The sequence below is a fragment of the Mauremys mutica genome, chromosome 8 (genome assembly GCF_020497125.1).
Source record: "Mauremys mutica isolate MM-2020 ecotype Southern chromosome 8, ASM2049712v1, whole genome shotgun sequence".
NCBI classification, from domain to species: Eukaryota; Metazoa; Chordata; order Testudines; family Geoemydidae; genus Mauremys; species Mauremys mutica.
In genome coordinates, this window is record NC_059079.1 from 98,734,115 (window position 1) to 98,752,228 (window position 18,114).

General features: G+C 44.4%; 1 protein-coding gene across 11 annotated transcripts in view; it reads left to right on the forward strand.

The window, feature by feature from the left end:
* The window catches only part of TCF7 (transcription factor 7), a 115,967-nt gene that overhangs the window by 68,319 nt on the left and 29,534 nt on the right, over positions 1-18,114 (forward strand). For 10 of the 11 annotated variants that reach the window (XM_045027330.1, XM_045027338.1, XM_045027336.1 and 7 more), the window contains 2 exons: positions 12,805-12,937; positions 16,551-16,641. In XM_045027330.1, coding sequence (XP_044883265.1) covers positions 12,805-12,937; positions 16,551-16,641 — 224 coding nt within the window. Of the gene's footprint in view, positions 1-11,081; positions 11,203-12,804; positions 12,938-16,550; positions 16,642-18,114 lie in introns of those variants that run through there. The other variant, XM_045027335.1, reaches the window with a different exon arrangement.

Consider the following 18,114-nt stretch of genomic DNA (forward strand, 5'->3'; position numbering starts at 1 on the left):
CTGCTTTCTTTGTATATTCAAAGTCATATAATAGAATCATAGAAATGTAGATCAGAGAGGGACCTTGAGAAGTCATCTAATCCATCCCCCTGCACTGAAGCAGGCTTAAAGTACCTAGACCAACCCTGATGGGTGTTAGTCTAACCTGTCCTTAAAAACCTCCAAGGATGGGGATTCCACAAACTCCCTAAATAACGTGCCAATGGTTAACTATCCTTATACTTAGAAACTTTTTCTTATTATCCAAGCTAAATCTTCCTTGCTGCAAACTAAGCCAATTACTGCTTGTCCTATCTTCAGTGGACACTGAGAACAATTGATCACTGTCCTCTTCATCACAACTATTTACATATTTGAAGACTTACCATGTTCCCCCTTCTCTAGCCTAAACATGCCCAGTTCTTTCAACCTTTCCTCATAGGTCATTTTTACTAAACCTCTCACGTTTTTGTTGCTCGCCTCTGAACTTTCTCCAATTTGTCCATTACTTCCTTAAAGTGTGGCCCCAGAACTGGACACAGTACCCCAGCTAAGGCCTCACCAGTGCTGAGTGGAGTGGAACAGGTACCTCCCCGGTCTTGCATACAACACTCCTCTTAATACATCCCAGAATGACATTTGCCTTTTTCTCAACATCACACTGTTCACTTTAGTGACACAACCTCCTGTTCACTTTAGTGACCAAACTAAGTTTTTACAATGTTATTTTACTCTTGCTGCTGCTCTTATTATTTTTTCTTATTTACTATTTGTATTACAATAGCATCTGGGGACCGCAGTCAGAATCCTGTCCCCCCAAGGTGTCAGGTGCTGAACGTATATAGAGTAGGAGGACAGTTCCCGCCCTGAAGAAGTTCTTATAGCCTGGGAGAGTAAGCTGAATTCTGTTCTGGCTCATGCACAGTAAATAGAACTCTGAGACATGTTCCATCTGCTTCTCATAGGGCTCCATGCTTGTCATCTTACTAATTTTAAAGGCAAATTTTATCAGTAAAATGATGGTTTGTCTAGTTTATCCCCTGAAATCTCAACCTGCAATATGAAAGTCAAGCAGGGCTCCCTCTGGCTTGGGAGTTTGTTCTGGTGGAGAAGGGCAGTGATAAAGTGTAAAAAGAGAGAGCACTGTGCCTGGGAACTCTGAGCTGGCAGCGGCCCCTTGAAGGACACAGCCAGCTATTAAAACTGCCCCAGGCACATCTGCACCAGCTGTGTGGCTAGTGCATAGTTTGCCTCAGAATCAGGGACATTAAACTAGCTCCTTTTTGCCCACCCCAACCACTCAGGGCACCTTGCAGCTGGGAGTCTGGCCCAAAGGCTTTAGCATATGGGTACCTATCTTAGGATTTCAAAATGCAGCAGCAACCTGCCATTGTTTCTGTCACCCCACTCATCACTCGCTAAGTCCTTTTAGCTCATCTCCACGTTCTAGTAGCTCTTCTCAGCACTCATCATTTGCTCATTAGAGGAGGCAGGCAGGCCTCCATTTGTCCTAGTTAGGTCAGAGGCCAGTACTCACGTGAACCCAGAAAGCCATATCTGATAGCCAGTACTTCAGTGACACAGAACAGAGCAGCAGAAGCAGCAGCAGCAGAGATGCTAAACCCCACCCCACCCCCAAATTTGATGAAGGGAGCAGCATGGATCATAGCCACTGAAAGTAACACCCAAGTGTGAGTGGCAGTAACTTTCCTTATTTCCTTTCTGCTACGGCAGTGGGCTGGAGAGATGAGACAGTGTAGCAAAAGTGAGAAAAGAGAAAAAGTGCACAGAGATGTGAAATGAGTTGACACTGGAGGTAGCCCAGTTGCTAAGGCAGTTGAGGTGGCGGCGGCTGCTACTGCTATATTCAAGTGGTATGTGCTCACACGCTTTCAAACAACAAAAATTATATTGAATTTTTACTTTGGGTGTGATATTTTCTATCAGTGCAATTTTTGTGGTGCAGTAGCACAAAGAGACAAGCGCTTAAGGTGTCTAGAGGCATCAGAACAATCCTATTTGTTTTATTTTTATTACCCAGTGGCTCAAACTGGCAAACCAGCCAGACTCTAGACATCCCATGGGGCTGTTCAGATCTGGTTCTGAGCTAGGTTGTTCATGCCAATACATGCAGTGGGCCTAAATCAGAACATTGCATGCAAACACACATCCACCCACCCCTCTGAGCTTCTAGTGAACTTCCGATCCAATCTGCAGCCTGGATCATGTCCCTAATACTTATGCACTAATTTGAGTTGGTTACAGTGCAAGGAGATGAAAATGAAATCAGCAAAGGCCTGAGGGTATACCCCATCTGAGCTTGGGAACTTCTTCCAAAGCAAAACGTGCGTCGTATTCAGTGCAGCCTGACCTTAAAGCTTTATTTCTCAAGCACAGAATCTGGGCTCGGATGACTAATTTTACAGAAAAAAGATAATTCCCCATTGAATCAGCAACAGTAAATGTTCTTGCGTTTTGTTTTTCATGGCCTAAATGTGGACTCATCTCTCCCTGAGAAGTGGTGTGTGACAAACACATGCAGGATGACTTCTCCTGACTTGACTGCATAGCTTGCAGCATGTATGTTAGAACCACAGTCATTCTAAGGTCTTAAGTGGGAGATATCCATTTACTTCAGATTATGGCTCCCCAGCAAGTCTGCGTGCAGGCTTCCGAGTCTCTTCCCCTTAAGCCACCTCAGGTGTAATGAACAGTTATACAGAACTTTTAGGACTAAGCTCTGCACATGCACAAAATTCTACAGAAATGGAGCTCCTCTTTTCAACTGGGCGAACAAAGGAAGCGACATTTTTAGCTCCTCTGAGCAGGCCAGCCTCAGGGAAGCCAGCTCGCTGATTATCCAAACTTTTGTTATCTGAATTGTCCAGGGGACACAACTCCCCTTCAGATAACAGGGCTTTTGAGACAGTCAAGGCTCCACTGCTGAAGACTGCTGTTTTCCAGCAAACCCAGATGGACAATGAAAAAAGGTTATTCAGTGAGTACAGCTTACAGTTGTCCTTGTTTATGTGGCTCCGATGGGAGAGTGAGGTGAATATTCACACGAGTTCTGATTATTGCCAATCTCCCATCCATATCAACATGCGCAGCTGTAGGACCTATACTAACTGTGGTATATATTTGGATTTTCTACTTAGAGTAGGAAAATGTAATCCATTTTAAAATATTTTGTGTTTGATTCTCTACCACTCTGAGCTCTGCTTGTGTGCTTTGGAGAGGGGAGGCTGTCAGGGACCCGACATGCTCCAAAGCGGGACAGCTTTAGCTCACATGTAAGGACCCAATCAGTGGAAAATTGGGTGTAACAGATCTTCCCCTCCCCGCCCTGACACACCCTTCCCTAACCCTTTCCCTGCCCCAGCACTCCCCTTGCCTCCTGTCAACACCGGTGTTCCAGCGCAGATGGCCACAGAACTCAGTTACAGAGCTGGTGCAGGTGGCAGCACTGTCACCTTCTCCAGCTTCGCTCTGGTGGAGACCATCTCCCTATAGAGGGGCAATTCTCCTGGGGCAATCTCCAGCTGCTTTAAGTTCAGCTTTTTGGACCGGGGAATCCAGACAATACATATTATAATAAGCAGGATATGGAACAGAATATAGTGCTCTAAGGATGGGGAAAAAATCCTTGGCAGCATACCTGGGTCTCATGAGGCTCGTGTTATGGTGCTAAAAATAGCCATGTGTGGATATTCCCATTCAAGCTCTGAGGCCTATCCCCGTTGCCAACTTTCAAAGCCCAAGAGAGAACATTTATACGGTTATTTTTAGTACTGTAGTGCAAGCTCACGTCTGTAGACCCAGGCTTTAAGACCTGCTGCCAAGGGGGTTGGGGTTGGGTTGGTTTTTGGGTTTTTTTGCAGTGTAGATGCCAATACACGTCTGTGCAGTACCATGTCTGAACAAGTGGTGAGAGAAAAAAGGAGGGAATTGTGCAGCTCCTCAACTTTGTTTAGCATCTAGAGGTTAGTGACTAAGGGTCAAAATTTCAAAAGGGCCTAAGCGCTTAGGCACGTCTCACTGAAAGTCGTGGGATGTAGTCTCCGAAGTGCCAAAGTCACTTTTGAAAAATGGGGTTTAGGCTCCCAATGCACTTAGGCCACTTTGACAGTGCTACCCTGTACGTACAACAATGCTTAGCTCTTATCTGCTGGTTTTCATTCTTCCATTGAGCTCAAGCACTTCGCAGTGATGGATTACTGTCCTTATTTTACAGACGGGGAAACTGAGGCAAAGGGCAGTACAGTGAGTTGCAACACAGCAGCCACTCACCACTGGAGCTGGAAAGAGACCTTTGTTCAAAATTTTGGGCAGCTCATTCTGTTCTATTTCTTTATTTTGCCAGGCAGGGATTCCCAGTCCCTTGCTCAATCCCTGAAACCACAACTTCCCTTCCATTAGATGGAAAAAATCAAATGCTTCCTTCAGTTGTCTGAATAATTTTCTTTCCCATTTATGCCAAGTAAAGTCAATCTGGTAAAATACAAAAATAAGATGGAGTGAGCTGCCCAGAATTTTGACTATTTTCATTCACAAGAATTTCTCATGGAGTCATGGAGAGTCTCCCCAAAGGTAAAGGGAGCTGACAGACTTGCCTGCTGCTTTTTCAATGAGCTATTTCTGGGGCCAGCAATGTGGGAAAGTTTGAAAGTGATATGACTAATCTGCACTTACCGCTGCTTAGGTTACCCTGCCGAGAGCTAGAAACCACAGTGATCACTCAACTCAGCAGCGGCGGCGGCAAGCTTGTGTACAGTATTTGGTTAGTGACAGTGAGGGACTAGTCATACAAAAACTTAAGGGGGTGTTTCCAGATTTGCGCCTCTTGTGACCAGAGCTCATTGGTAGGAGTTCACTGCTATGTGCATGTGTCATCCAAACACAAAGAGATTTCAGCAAGGTGGGGAGGCGCAATTGGAGAGGGGAAATGCAGAAATTCTGCACAGCAAGCTTTTGTAATGATACATATGGATAACATCGGTAGTGATGTCTACTAGTTAAAAGACAGGACTAGGAACTGATGCTTTGGATTCAGGTCCCAACTCTGCCACTGCTTTACTGTATGACGACAGGCAAGTCATTTAACCTTCCTGTGCCTCTGTTCCCATCTACAGAAAGGCAAAGTATTATACTAGGCAGCAACCATTGGTAAATATATCCTTGCTGATAGTTTTTTTTTCTTACTGATCTCTTGCATGTGGCATATTCCTGTGATCACAAGGAGACAGTATGATCCCTGAGGAATGGTGTGTGATACACTTATAAGGCAGCAGCGACATCACCAGGGAAACAATTACGTAGCAAAAATGGAAATTTTACTCTTTTGTCTAAATAAAAAATGTTTGGGAAAAACAACCCTCCTCCCAGATTTACACTGAGTTGTCTGTGCCTGTTAACTGCTTAGAAGCCTGGCATTTTCCATGGTGTCTGCCGAACTAATTTTCAGGAAGACGAGGCAGCACGATCCAGAGGCCTGGGCAGGTGTCTGGAATCTTGGTTGTATTAATGAATCTGCCATTGACTTGGTCTGTGATTATAACTGAGCCACTGTGCCTACCTATTTGTAATATGGGGCTAATGGTCTTGCCATCCTTTATAAACTGCTCTGAGATCTAGGCATGGAAAGCATTAGATAAGTGAACATGTTGTAATAATTAATTTGGCCTTTGCTAAAGAAGAGCTATTGTGTTTTACCGTTTGGATGATGAGGAAACAGAATGTGGCAGAGCGAAGCTCCATGAGCCAGATCCTCCATAACAGGCACAATTAATTACCAAAAGGTCAGTGTAGAAATGGCCTGCGGTCAGTACTTGATTTCTATTTCCTTTATGGCTGAGGTGTTGGTAAGGTCTGGAGACCACAAGTGTCAACTGTCATCCATTCCTTGCAGTTTACCCACTCAGTTTAAAGTAAGTAATCAGTGAATGGAATGGAAAGTCAGAAGGAAATTAAAATGTTTTAAATATAGATTAGAGAATAGTCTAAGATCGTTTTCACATTACAAGGTTTCAAGCGTTTTGAAGCTGATGGACCAGATGAGCCCATTGTGTTCCACTCTGCAGCTGCAAACCAGCCTTACACTTGGCTAGTGTAGTGAAATCCTCAGTTCGCATAGAGCCGATTCAGCCAGCTTGACACCACAATCACTCCCAGCCCTTGGCATAGATGTTAACAGGAAGGGGCATGGCCGGAGCATGCTGTGCTCCAGTGATCTCCGGCTGCTGAAGGCAGATACAAGTTAGAGCAGCCCAGAGGCTACTCTAAATTTATGCCAGGAACCCAAACCAATCCCAGCATCCCCAGGGAGCCAGAGTTGGCATAAAATGTCTTTCTTACAATAGGGCAAAAACTGAAATATGATAAGTGCTCCCTTACTGTTTCTCCCTGAAAGAGAGTGTAGGGGAAAAAAGGCGAGAGCCTTGCTCTTGTACTAAAGAAAAGATTTGAGGTAGTTAATAGGAATTGGAGCCAGAGGTTAGGATATTTCATATGATGTATCAAACATAAATTTGGAGAGCAGATACTTTCTTGCTGTTTTACTTATTTTATATTATTGGTATATTTTGTAGTGGCTTACGTGGATGAAGAGTTAACAGACTGCTCTGTAGCTGCAGAGTCTGCTATTTGACTATAGTTTTCCAAAGCCTCAGGAATACTTGCAGTCCTTTTGATATTTTAAATCATACTTTGCCACTATTCTGCCCTGCCTTCTATTTTTTTTTTAAAGTGTAATGGAAGAAACTTCTGATTATAAATCCTCACCCTTATACTGAGGATTCAGGAAGCTGATCAGTTAGTTTTAGCCCTCTTCATTGTTAGTGGGGATAGAGTGACATTGCAGGTTCTGAATTTTGCTTATCTCAGCTGGGAGCGCCAGTAACCTGCTGCTAGGCCTGATTGTTATAAAGCGTCAGCAAAATCCTCCAGCTAGTTTCTTCTCAAACAAAAGGAAATCAGAGAAATGACTTTTGTAAGTTTCCCTCTTACAGGAGATGCACCACGTAAAGTAGTTTTATTAAACATCTTTGTACTAGTTCTGTTTTGTTCAAAATGGAGGGTGAAGGGGAAACCTTGAAACATTAGCACCTGTATCAAATGTGCAAATGTCTGTCCCACCAAAGATGCCCCATGCACAGACCCTGCTAGGATGATCCATGTTCACCACAAAAGCTAAGCTCCTCTGTTGTCTTTGTCTGTTGCGTAATTCAAATTGTGGTTGGATGTGTTTGCTTTTTTGCTTTAATGTATTAATTCTGGTGTTGCGTGCATTTCTCTCTCTTATTTTTAATGTGTGAAGAACAAAGCACAGACCTGGAATCTCAGGTGAGAGTCCATAAGAAGTTTGATATCATGCTGAATGCTATATCCAGAGTTTACAGCTCACGCAGCTCACGTCTGCAGATCAGCTGAGGGCTCTGACCCTGAGTGCTTGCTCCAACTCCCAATGAAGTTAATTAAAAAGGCTTTCATTGGCTCAGGCCCTAGTGAGTTAAGGGTCACCAGAATTACGTGTCTTCCTTTCAGTTGTGACTTGTCTACATAAGGGAATATTTCTAAAACATGTCCTCTAGCTGCTACTACTGATGGAGCTCCACCAGCAGCAGCAATGCTGGGATCTCAAGTGTAGACAAGGGTCCTGCGGCTATTGACATTTTTAGCACCGCATCAATACTTCAGCACCTGTTTGAGCAGTTTTGGATAATGCAGTAGTAAAACTGCCGGTGGCTTCAGGAACCTTGGGCAGTCAGGGATAAATGGTACCCATTTGCACATGCATCTTGGTCACGTTTGGCCAAGGATGGGAGTTGCCTAGCCCTTCATCCTGCAGTGAAGGGAAAGATACTGCAGTGGTGGTGATGATGGTGAATCTTCTGGTTTTATGTCAATTCAGCAAGAATAAGAATTTGATAGTTAGCCTAGAGCTTCTCTTGAAGTTGGACACACCTATATGTGAGGGAGGAAGTCTCCTAATTGTCCCTGGCCAGCAGTTCATCTTCCTTAATAATCAATGCACCTGCATTTCTGGACGGCCCATCCAATTACATTAGTTAGGAAGGTGGCTTTTCTGCTTCAGAGTGATAGCGGCTGCTCTCTGGATCATTTTTTTTTTCCTCCTCTCAATTTCACACAGGTTAGTACGGCTGAGTAATCTCAGTAGTGTGGCTACTTAAAAGTAAGAGCAGTATAAGATTATGCATGACGGTGACAGGAAGTCTGCACCAGAACACAGTGTTGTTTTTGATTACCAGGGTGAACAAAAAGAATGCGCAGTTGCGCACTTAAAGTAGGTGTTTAGAGACAACTCTGAGATGTCAAACTTGTCAGAGAAAATGATGGTCTGGGACACAAGAACATTCACATACTGTGTCTCATTTGGGAAAATAGTTCTTGTGTCCATCCTCTTGTCCATAAAACAGGCCCTGTGTGGGTAGCAGAGCAGCGCAAGCTGGCCTGTTAATCTCTTTGGCCCATTCATTCCTTGGCCTCTACTGAGACTGCGAACAAAGACTCCAGTTTTGCTGGGTTTTGATGTAGACATCTATGCATGGGAGGCTGGACTGAAACCAGACTAGTTATTTTAGATAGGCATCTAAACAGCCCATCAGTTGATAACTAAAAACTTTCATCCCACCACTGACCTAAAACCGATTTGAATCGGTGACTTTTAGATAAAAGTTCATGGAACCCTTCACCAATCCCAGAGTCATCCAGTTCCTCATATTTTTAGTATAACTTATATTTTCCCATCCCAGTTTCCCCTGTATTCTAAATAGACATTCTAGATAGACATATTTCTGATACCACCACATCCTTTACAGTGTCATTTCAATGGTTTTTTTTCCAGGTGAAATATTTAAACTACATAAAAATACCTGCAAAGCAGTACAGTTCAGAGTCCTCCAGTAACAGTTCTACTTCTCCTGCGTTCTCCCTGCAAATTGTCTTCTCAAAGCTAATGTAGGTTTAAGGTTATATAGGGGCCTGGTTGGAGGGACTACTAAAAATTTTAAAATATCCCTATATTAAATGCAATTCAGCTTGTGGAAATAGTTGTCTTCAGGTCAGTTTTCCTAGCACAAGGCAGTTATTGGTTGGCAATTTCAGACTTACCTTGAAGATTTTCCTCAGGGTTACAGTTTGTTTGCAGGAACTAAAATCCAGGCATTATCAAAAGTGGAAATTATGCCCCCCATCTTTGGCTTTCATAGCCATCAGGTTTGATTTTAGAATTTGCAGTGTCTGGCAGCTTATAGAGAATCTGATGGTGACCAGTAACCATAAAGATGACTCCTGGTTGTGAACAGATACGGACTACAATATTTAAAGTTGTGAATCAAAGTGGAAGACACCTTCTCAGTTTCTTAGCATCTTCCCAGAACCTACCTTCCTTCTTGTTTTTTATCCAAGGATTTTAGTTCAGCTTTGCAAGACTGCTGTGGAGTATGCATTATTATTCTCTTTTATAGCTGGAAAAAAACAATACGCAGAAGCCTGATTCTCCACTTTCTTCTACCTGTGCAAATTGAGTGTGAAACTGCTATGAAATCAGAAAAGTCATGTGTTTTATACTCATCTTTTACAGGTGTAAATGCTAAACCAGATGAAAGGTAGTGGAGAATCCAGCCTCGAGATAAGTGACTTGCCTACAGCTACACGGCAAATAATTTGTAGATGCTGAATAGAACCCAGGAGACCTGATTTGAAGTCCCCTCCTTTAACCACTGATCAACATTTGTATATGGTCCACTCTTATTCCTCCTAATCTTGTACTATTATCAGTCCTAATGTTGTCTGCAGATTTCCCCTGGGACATATCCTGACTGTTTCCCCAATCATGGTGAAGTCAGTTTGGGTTTAAAGGCAATTGTGGGCGAAACTGGGCAAGTATGAAACAGCAGACATGCTTGAGGCAGACAGCAAAGTTTGTGTGTGTGTGTGTGTTTTCCTTACAGCACTGCAACTGTTTTAAACAAGTTCCTTTTTCTTTGCTCCAACATGCAGAAATATTCTGCATTGTGCGTAACACAGCAGCCTGATTTCACAAAGATTTCAGGCCTTGATTGCTCTGATGGTGTAACAGAGAGAAAGAGAGAGAGAGGGAGACTGAAATTTACTTTTCTGAATTTAATTTTGTTTGCTGCATCCTTCAGATTTGTCCATGACTACCATAAAGCTACTACCAAGTTACTCAGGTTTGGCTGTGTAGAAGATATAGATTTTGTTGATGTTTGCTCTGGATGAGTGCTTACACAGCACTCAGGAAAGCCAATGTTTTCAAAAAGTGTCCACTACATATGGGTTTCTCCATTTCTGAGAACCATCCATGAGACATTTTGGGCCTGATTTTCAGAGGTGCTGAAAACCTAAAACAACAAGAATCGGTGACTAGAACGTGTGAAAACCCAGAGTGTTCCAAAGTGTGGGCCTATAAGCTCCTAAATTCTGTGTCCCAGAATGTACTAGATTCAGTGTAGAACCTATGTAGGGAGCTTTGGAGCTAGTCTTTCCTTTGGGTTTTCCAAAGTATAGCTCAAGAATCCGGAGGGGCTGTTGTCAGGCCATACTGTCCTTTTGCTTCCTATGGTTCTCCTTTCCTTTTTTGCTCCTTCTTTTCTTCACCAGCAGTTGAAGGGATTGGGCTCTTTCCAGGATCTCTACATTTGACACCTGTCCCTACTTCAAAAAGACCCCTGTCTATGGCTTAGCAGAGTCTGAGGCAGGGAAGTGTCTTTTGTAAGTACAAATTAGCACTGAAGGGCAGAGCTGCGCTATTTATTCTTTACCTTTAATTACAGACTTTTCTGTGCCATTTTTTCTTTGTCATATAGGGCAACTAAGAGGGGCCAATGTATCCCTTTCCTTGAAGCCATTTTGCTGTGTGTTCTTTAAGCTTTCTTTCAAGGGATTACGGGATTTCTGCCAATAGGGAAGAATTTGGTAGTTGAAGCGGCTAGATGTAAAGTGTAGCACTTTAGGCACTAACAAAGGTGACTAAACTTATGCCAGAGATGGTGGCAGAGTGAGGGCAGTGGCTTCACCAGATGTTACTGAGCATGCTCCGTCCGTGTGAGCATGCTCAGTACAAGCCAAGGAGCAACTGGGGGGGGCATGACCTCATGTGTCGCACCCCCCCACACCTCCAATGCATCGCCTCTGACTCATTCCCTCCGATGTCTGAGAGTGCAAGAAATAGGCATGCTTCAAGTCTGCTAAACTGAGGGGCCCTGGAGTCAGAGGGCTGGGTCTCTGTATTAGTACTTTTGATATAAAGGCACCAGGCCTGTCGCTTGCTTGTCTCGAAAACACGTGTTCAAATTTAAATTTAGAAAAGAGAGAGTGTGTAGAGAGCACACGCACCCTGGCATGCCTCAGCAGAGGGAACTGGCAGAGCAAAACAGAGGGTGCTAGCATAGCAGTACATTTGCTAACATGCTCGGTATCATCTGGAGATAAAGAAGCTAGTGTAGGGTCTCACAACAGATATTTTGGTGGCCTCAAAGTGCGGTCACCAACTCTAGATGGTGGCCACGCTGACAAATTTTTCCTAAAATACTTAATTAACTTTAGGAAAAACAAATCATTCTAATTTGTTGAATCTTTTTGTAGACTCAATAATAAAAATAATGTAGTTGTCTCTATTGTTTACTGAACCTAAATAGATTAGAAACACAAATAAGGTGCTCTGCAGGTTCTTGTCTTTTTTTGTTGTTGTTTCTTTTGCTTTTTTGGTTGCTTTTTTTTAAACAGACTGGCTAGCTCAGTGTTTCTCAAACCGGGGTCGCCCCTTGTGTAGGGGAAGCCCCTGGCGGGCCGGGCCGGTTTGTTTACCTTCCCCGTCCGCAGGTCCGGCCGATCGCGGCTCCCACTGGCGGTGCTAGCTAGTAAGTCTGCTGCTGTGAAAAGGGATATCAACAAACACACACATATCACTTTTCACATCAGCAGACTTACTCAGTCCTGGCAAGCCCAGGGACAAATTAAACCTTGGATGGGGAGGTCAGTAGGGGTGAAGTGGGGGGAAAAACGTGACAGGCTAGTGGAGGCAGCAGGGGTCAGGGGTGATGGGGGTGTGAGCCCCACAGCTGGGGGTTGGAGCCCGGTGGCCAGAGCCTGCTGCCCACCACCCCAGGGCTGGAGCCCAACCCCACCGTCCCCAGGAAGGTGGGGAACTCACTAGCTGCCTGCTCCTCCAGCATTTATGTCTCCAGAAAGGGGGCAGGGTCCAACCCATGCTGGTGGCCCTGTGGGAGGGACCACTGCTTTGCTCCCCTCTCCCCCTATCACTGGCGAGGAGGCTGTGGCCGCAAGAAAAGCCACTGGTGGCCACATTTGAGAAACGCTGTGCAGAATAGGCACTACTGTAGAGTTTGAAAACTTCATGTTGGTTGTGCTGGTCCAGGGTAACATCATAAATATTACAAAACAGTGTTTTATTTTACAGTGATGGTCCAAAATACACCAGTTTACAGCAGTGCCACTGCTGTTGTGGCTCTTTCCTGTAAGGGACTGTATTTAGGCAAAGCTATTTTTCTGCTCTGTCTTTGAGAGGATTTATTGTAATTCTCAGCATCTCACTTCCAAAGCCAGGCCTATAGAGGGCACTTGCAGTCTTAGGCAGGCAGGAATGGCTGCTTTCATATATGCCATCAGGTTTGTGAAGTCTGAGCCAGAGCTTTGCTGTTGCTAGGAATAGCAGTTCTAATGATATTTGCTTCGACACTTAATACCAGATACTCAGTATACCTGGATTGTAAAGCACAAAGGCATAAATTTCTGAAGCCTTTCCCCTCCCCTTGTATTTTACAGTCCAACAAGGTTCCTGTAGTGCAGCCGTCCCACGGAGTCCATCCACTCACCCCACTCATTCCATACAGCAACGAACATTTCAGCCATGGCTCCCACTCACCACACCTGCCAGCCGACATCAACCAGAAACAAGGTAACTCTTATCCTACATAAGCTTATTGGGGCAGGGGTCCTCATGATGATTTAGAAGAGGGGGCTGATGCCGTAAGTTGTTGAAATTAGAGTTGCTACATAGCCAGTGGTTCTCCAGCATGGCCAGATTCTTTAACCTATGTCCAGTTCAAAAACTAAATGACCATCAATGCAAACGCTGAGTGCAGTGAGCCATGGGCAGGTAGGGGCATGGGCTAGCAGGGAAATTTGCTTGGGATTTAGCTCCTTGAGGATGCTTTGCAGTCATGGCCAAGAGAAGCTTGAACATCAAAAAGTGTCTGCAGTTATCATCCATTTTGCTTAATTCTCCGTGTAATAACTCTCTTTGTAGCCTTAGAACAGACCAGAGTCTGGGGATGATTCACAAAAGTGAACCAGAAAATGGAAAGTAACCTTTCCTTTGACTCATACCCGAACAGTTGTCAGGTTGTCATTTTGAGAAAATAAATGCTTGAAACAGGAAATATTTTGACTAACTAGGATCTGTGTCTGGCGTGTAGCTGGATTTTTACAGTCCGCAGCCGTGCATATGTGGTTGTCACACAGTTTGACTATTTGGGTTTCTCTTATTTGTTAATATAATACATAGCAGACAGACAATCATCTCAGGAAGGGTATAGAGGAAAGTACAATAAGGAGAGTTTAGACCCTGTACTGTGAAAAGTGAATACATGTGTGTGAATTTATCATAAATCATTTTTGGTTTTGGGGCTGGTGAGAAGTTGCTATTATATGTTGTATTGGTGCAACAGACTCAAAAATCTTCCAAGTTCATCCAAAGCTTTGCTAAGATTTACAAACTTTGGGCAGACCTTGGGCATAGTTTCAGGTAAATCTAGGTTAGTGTACAGCTTGGTGTCAACCTAAATTCTGGAAGGGATCTTGGGTTCATTTGAACCTGGAAGTCGATGGAAAAACTCCAGGTGCATACACAAGATGGAGTGTTTCACGCAAAGCCCTGCATACCAAAGCCACATGGCTACCTACCGTTCTAAACTTTGTGAAGCTATCCTGCCAACATCTCCATTGAGAGGTAAAGACATGAAGTGTTCCACCCACATAGTGTGGTTGCTCACCTTTTGGAGTGGGGGAGTTTTCTGTAATTTCATGCAACAATCACCAGTCCACGTAATCTCAATTTCTAAAGCTTCTGAGCATGTTGCAAAATGATAGTTGAGCTGAGTTACGAATGCTGCCAAACAATGTGCCATCAAGTAAGGGGAATAGCTAATGAGATGACGGTGATTTGTCAGCAGCTTGAACCCTAGGGGCCACATTCTGGTCTCACCAGTGTTACCCTCAGTAAATCCACAGGCTGCTGAGGATTTACTCATGGAACAGATACCAGCATATGTCTGGTGTTTCTTCCAGACAGCAAATCGCTTGCCAGCCACCATCATGTAATAAAGTCAACAGAAAAATACAAAGTTAAATTAAAACCTATTAGAAGCACAGCTAATGGCAGATTTCCAAGTCTCACAAAAGTGGTGAGGGAAGATTTTTTTTTTTTTTTTAAATCTTGCTTGGCTCCTGAGGGAATATAACACAATGCACCTTATTTCAGGCTACCCTTGAAAACTACTTGCAGAACACAGCTCCATGGCTACTCAAGGGCCTTTGAAAGTCCCTGCCTGTAAGTGTGCTTCAGGGACTTCCTATTAGTATGTAAAGCTTTAAACAATAGAGTACCAGCCTACCCCAGGGACTGGCAGCTGCCCTGTGTCCTTTCATGAAAATTAAGATTGGCACTGGAGCTGCTAATGGTCCCACAGCATAAATCTCTGTTGAGGACCCATGAATCTAGAGTGCTCTCCTCCTGGAAATAGGCCAAACTACATCTTCAGTGTCCTTCAGGGCAAGGTTCTAATGGCTAATACATAACTGGAAGGTTATTTGATGTTCTGTTGTCACCAGGTAACTATACAAAGGTCAGTGTTGTGTTCAAGGGATCATTCATTTCATATCCTTTCACCACAAGGCATTTCCCTGGCAACATCTCACTCTTCATCACACAGACAGATGCGCACACATACACACACTCTCTCTTTCTTCCCACATCGGGGACATTAATCTGGGGATCTTTCTTCCCCCTGTGCCTTTTGGAGGTAGATACCTAAAGCCTGGTTCTGGGTTTTAATCCTGTGCCAAGTGCAGTGAGAGCAAAGCAGGGCACTTATGTTTTTCAGTTCCCCAATTCTGGGGGCAGCTGAAGACCCATTTGGCCCTCTGTGTAGAGCAGCCTTAAAGCTGCTCTGACTTCTTCCCAGCTACCCAGGGCTCCAAGAGAAGCTGTCCTGAAAGCCAGGAAAATAGCCAATGTATAGAGACACTCTGGCCATACCCCCTTTCCTCTAACCACACCCCGGTACCGACACCTCTGAAGAGCACCCAGGGAATTCTCAGCTGGCGACATGAACCAGGTTTGTGGCCCCTTGACACCAGCAGAGCAGCACAAATAGGTTGTGGTGTAATAGAAAATCAGGCCCTTAAAATCAAGACCTCTCTGAAATGGAATACACAAGATACGCTTAGAGAAACAGCCCTGAGGGAAGCTCATGGAAAAAGTCATTATGGATAAAGAGTGTGCAACAAAATGGCAGGAAGCCACAGGGAAGCACCCTAAGGAAGAGTTTATCTGTGATGAACTGGGGAGCGGGGGGAAGAGAGGAATAGAAACTGATGGGATGGAACAGAAATGCAAAGCGCGGCATTGTTTGGTAGGTGAGTGTTGTGGCCTGTGGATGACCGAAACATGAGTAGAGGAGTCATCTTTTTTCTGCAGTAATATTGGAAGGTTATCGCTTTGCTCCGCAACGGGCCGCACCGAAGGGCATGTCTGGGAGTGAGTCTCCCAGCCCGGGTCCACGGTGTTAGCAGGGCTCCACGCGAGCCCTTAAAAATAGCTGGCTAAACGGCGCTTTGACCTTGCCGAGCTTGGACTCTCAAGCCCCACTCGCCTCCTTCCCAGGCTTCGGAGCCTGAGCCGCAACCTCTATTTTTTAGCGCACTAGCGTGAGGACCCGAGCTGGGAGGCTTGCTCCCAGATGCAGCGTAGACACACCCTTAGTGGTACAACCAAACCACTAAAACCGGGATTAATTGTTGTACCCTGTCATTTGGAATGATTGTGCATAGGAGAAAACTTTTGTCACACGTTTCTCCGGGCAGGTCTGCACTGGGAGCGCTACAGCGGCGCAGCTGCAGCGCATCTGGTGAAGACACTGTGTGCTCATGGGAGAGTGCTCCCCCATTGGCATAATTACTCCACCTCTGCGAGAGGCAGAAGCTACGAGGGCAGGAGAGCGTCTCCCACTGACACAGCGCTGGTGTGGACAACACTTAGGTCACTGTAACTTGCGTTGCTCGGGGGAGGGGGTCTTTTTCACACCCCTGAGCGACATAAGTTACATCCACTTAAGCGGTAGTGTAGACCTGCCCTCACGAGTCACAAACCTACACTGAGTTGCTGTCCTTGGGATACATGGAAGTAAATAGAGAAGTTGAAAACATATTGACTACCATAAACCTGGAAATGCTAGTGCTTGCTCTTCCCAAATTTCCTTCTCTAACCAAAGTCTTGATCCTCTGCTTAGGTGTGCACCGTCCTTCCCAAACATCGGATATCCCTGGTTTCTACTCCCTCCCTCCCGGCGGGGTTGGACAGATAACACCCTCTATGGGATGGTAAGTGTCGACAGTTTATCCAGGGCCTCTGCAGGCAAATTGAGCGTTGCTCTTACTCCTGCATCCTAAGCCGCAACAAGGTCCATTTACTCTCTAGGTCTTTGATCCACTCTAAATAGTATAATTTACTGGTGCACAATTTGTTTACCAAAGCACTTTGCAAACATTATCTCTTTAATCTTCACAATTGCCCCACCTGTGGACTCACAAGGCCTAATTTCCCCTGTTCCCTGTGAGGTTGGCAAGTAGTACCACCCCCATTTTACAAATGGGAAGCTGAGACACAAAGAAGCTAAGGTATTTGCCCCAGGTGACTCAGCATCAGAGCTGGGATTGGGACTCTGGGCCACTAGCTAGATAATCCTCTATGTTCCCAATGCCTTTCACCATAGTATATAACATTGTGCAGGGATTTAAAATAAAAAATGGAGAGACAGTCCATTGCCCATCCTGCTTTAGGTGTCATCAAGGCTTCTCGTTTTGAGTGGGATGCTAGTTCTGTCCTGCTCTGGATTTAGCCATGGGCTGTTATTTTTGAACATATCAAACTTCTGTGTCCCAGCCTTGCGTTCAATGCACCAGAAGCTGCCTTTCAAAAAGGGTAAGACAGAGAAAAACACAGTATGGCAGAGAACTGTCTCAACGGAGTACAAAGAATGCTTGCTCACCCAACAGCAGGATGTGTGCATCCTGACATTATCCAACCCATGATCTCTTGGAATCCTGCATTCTGAGTGGCCCAGAGATGTATTTAAATCCTTTGTCATTAAAGCTGAGTGACTTTGAGTACACATAGGAACCAGATCTGGTGTGTCAGGAGATGCCATTTTTGAGTGATCTCTGTTCAGATTAGATTAACATTTGCAATGAGTGCCATCACCAGTCCCTGGTAAAGTATTGAAATTGTAGAGACATGAGGCAAGATTTACAGCGGTAGGGGGAGTTTGGGAACATACATCACTGACCATTGGCATGTGGGAATCTTAAGGTGAAATCAATGGACAGCAGTGTGCAAATAATTTCCTGACTGTTTCTCTTGCAGAAACCTGGTATAGACATGTAGATATTTTAAAATGAGAGAGGTGAAACAATTAAAGAACAATGTGAAATGTTAACTAGATTTTTGTTTATTGTTAGTATTCCAAATATTTAACCACAAAGAACCAGAGACTGAGGCCAGACTAGATTTATGTTTGGCTGTGAGGAGATTAAATTTTGCTTTCCGTCCTAAACTTGCTGCTCTTGGCCGATGGTTTAACTCCTTGGACAATGTGATTCCTCCTCAGGACAGACAAATTGAAACTACAGGAGTGACTGTGCTGTAACGTGAAAAAAAAAAATTGGCGAAAAAAGCAGCTACTTTGCCAAATGCACAGCTGGGAGAATAGGAAACCGTTAAAGGCAGCCTAGTTACATGGGAAAAGTCTATTTTTCAAAATGTTTGTTTGTTTGTTGGTCAGACAGGAAATTCAT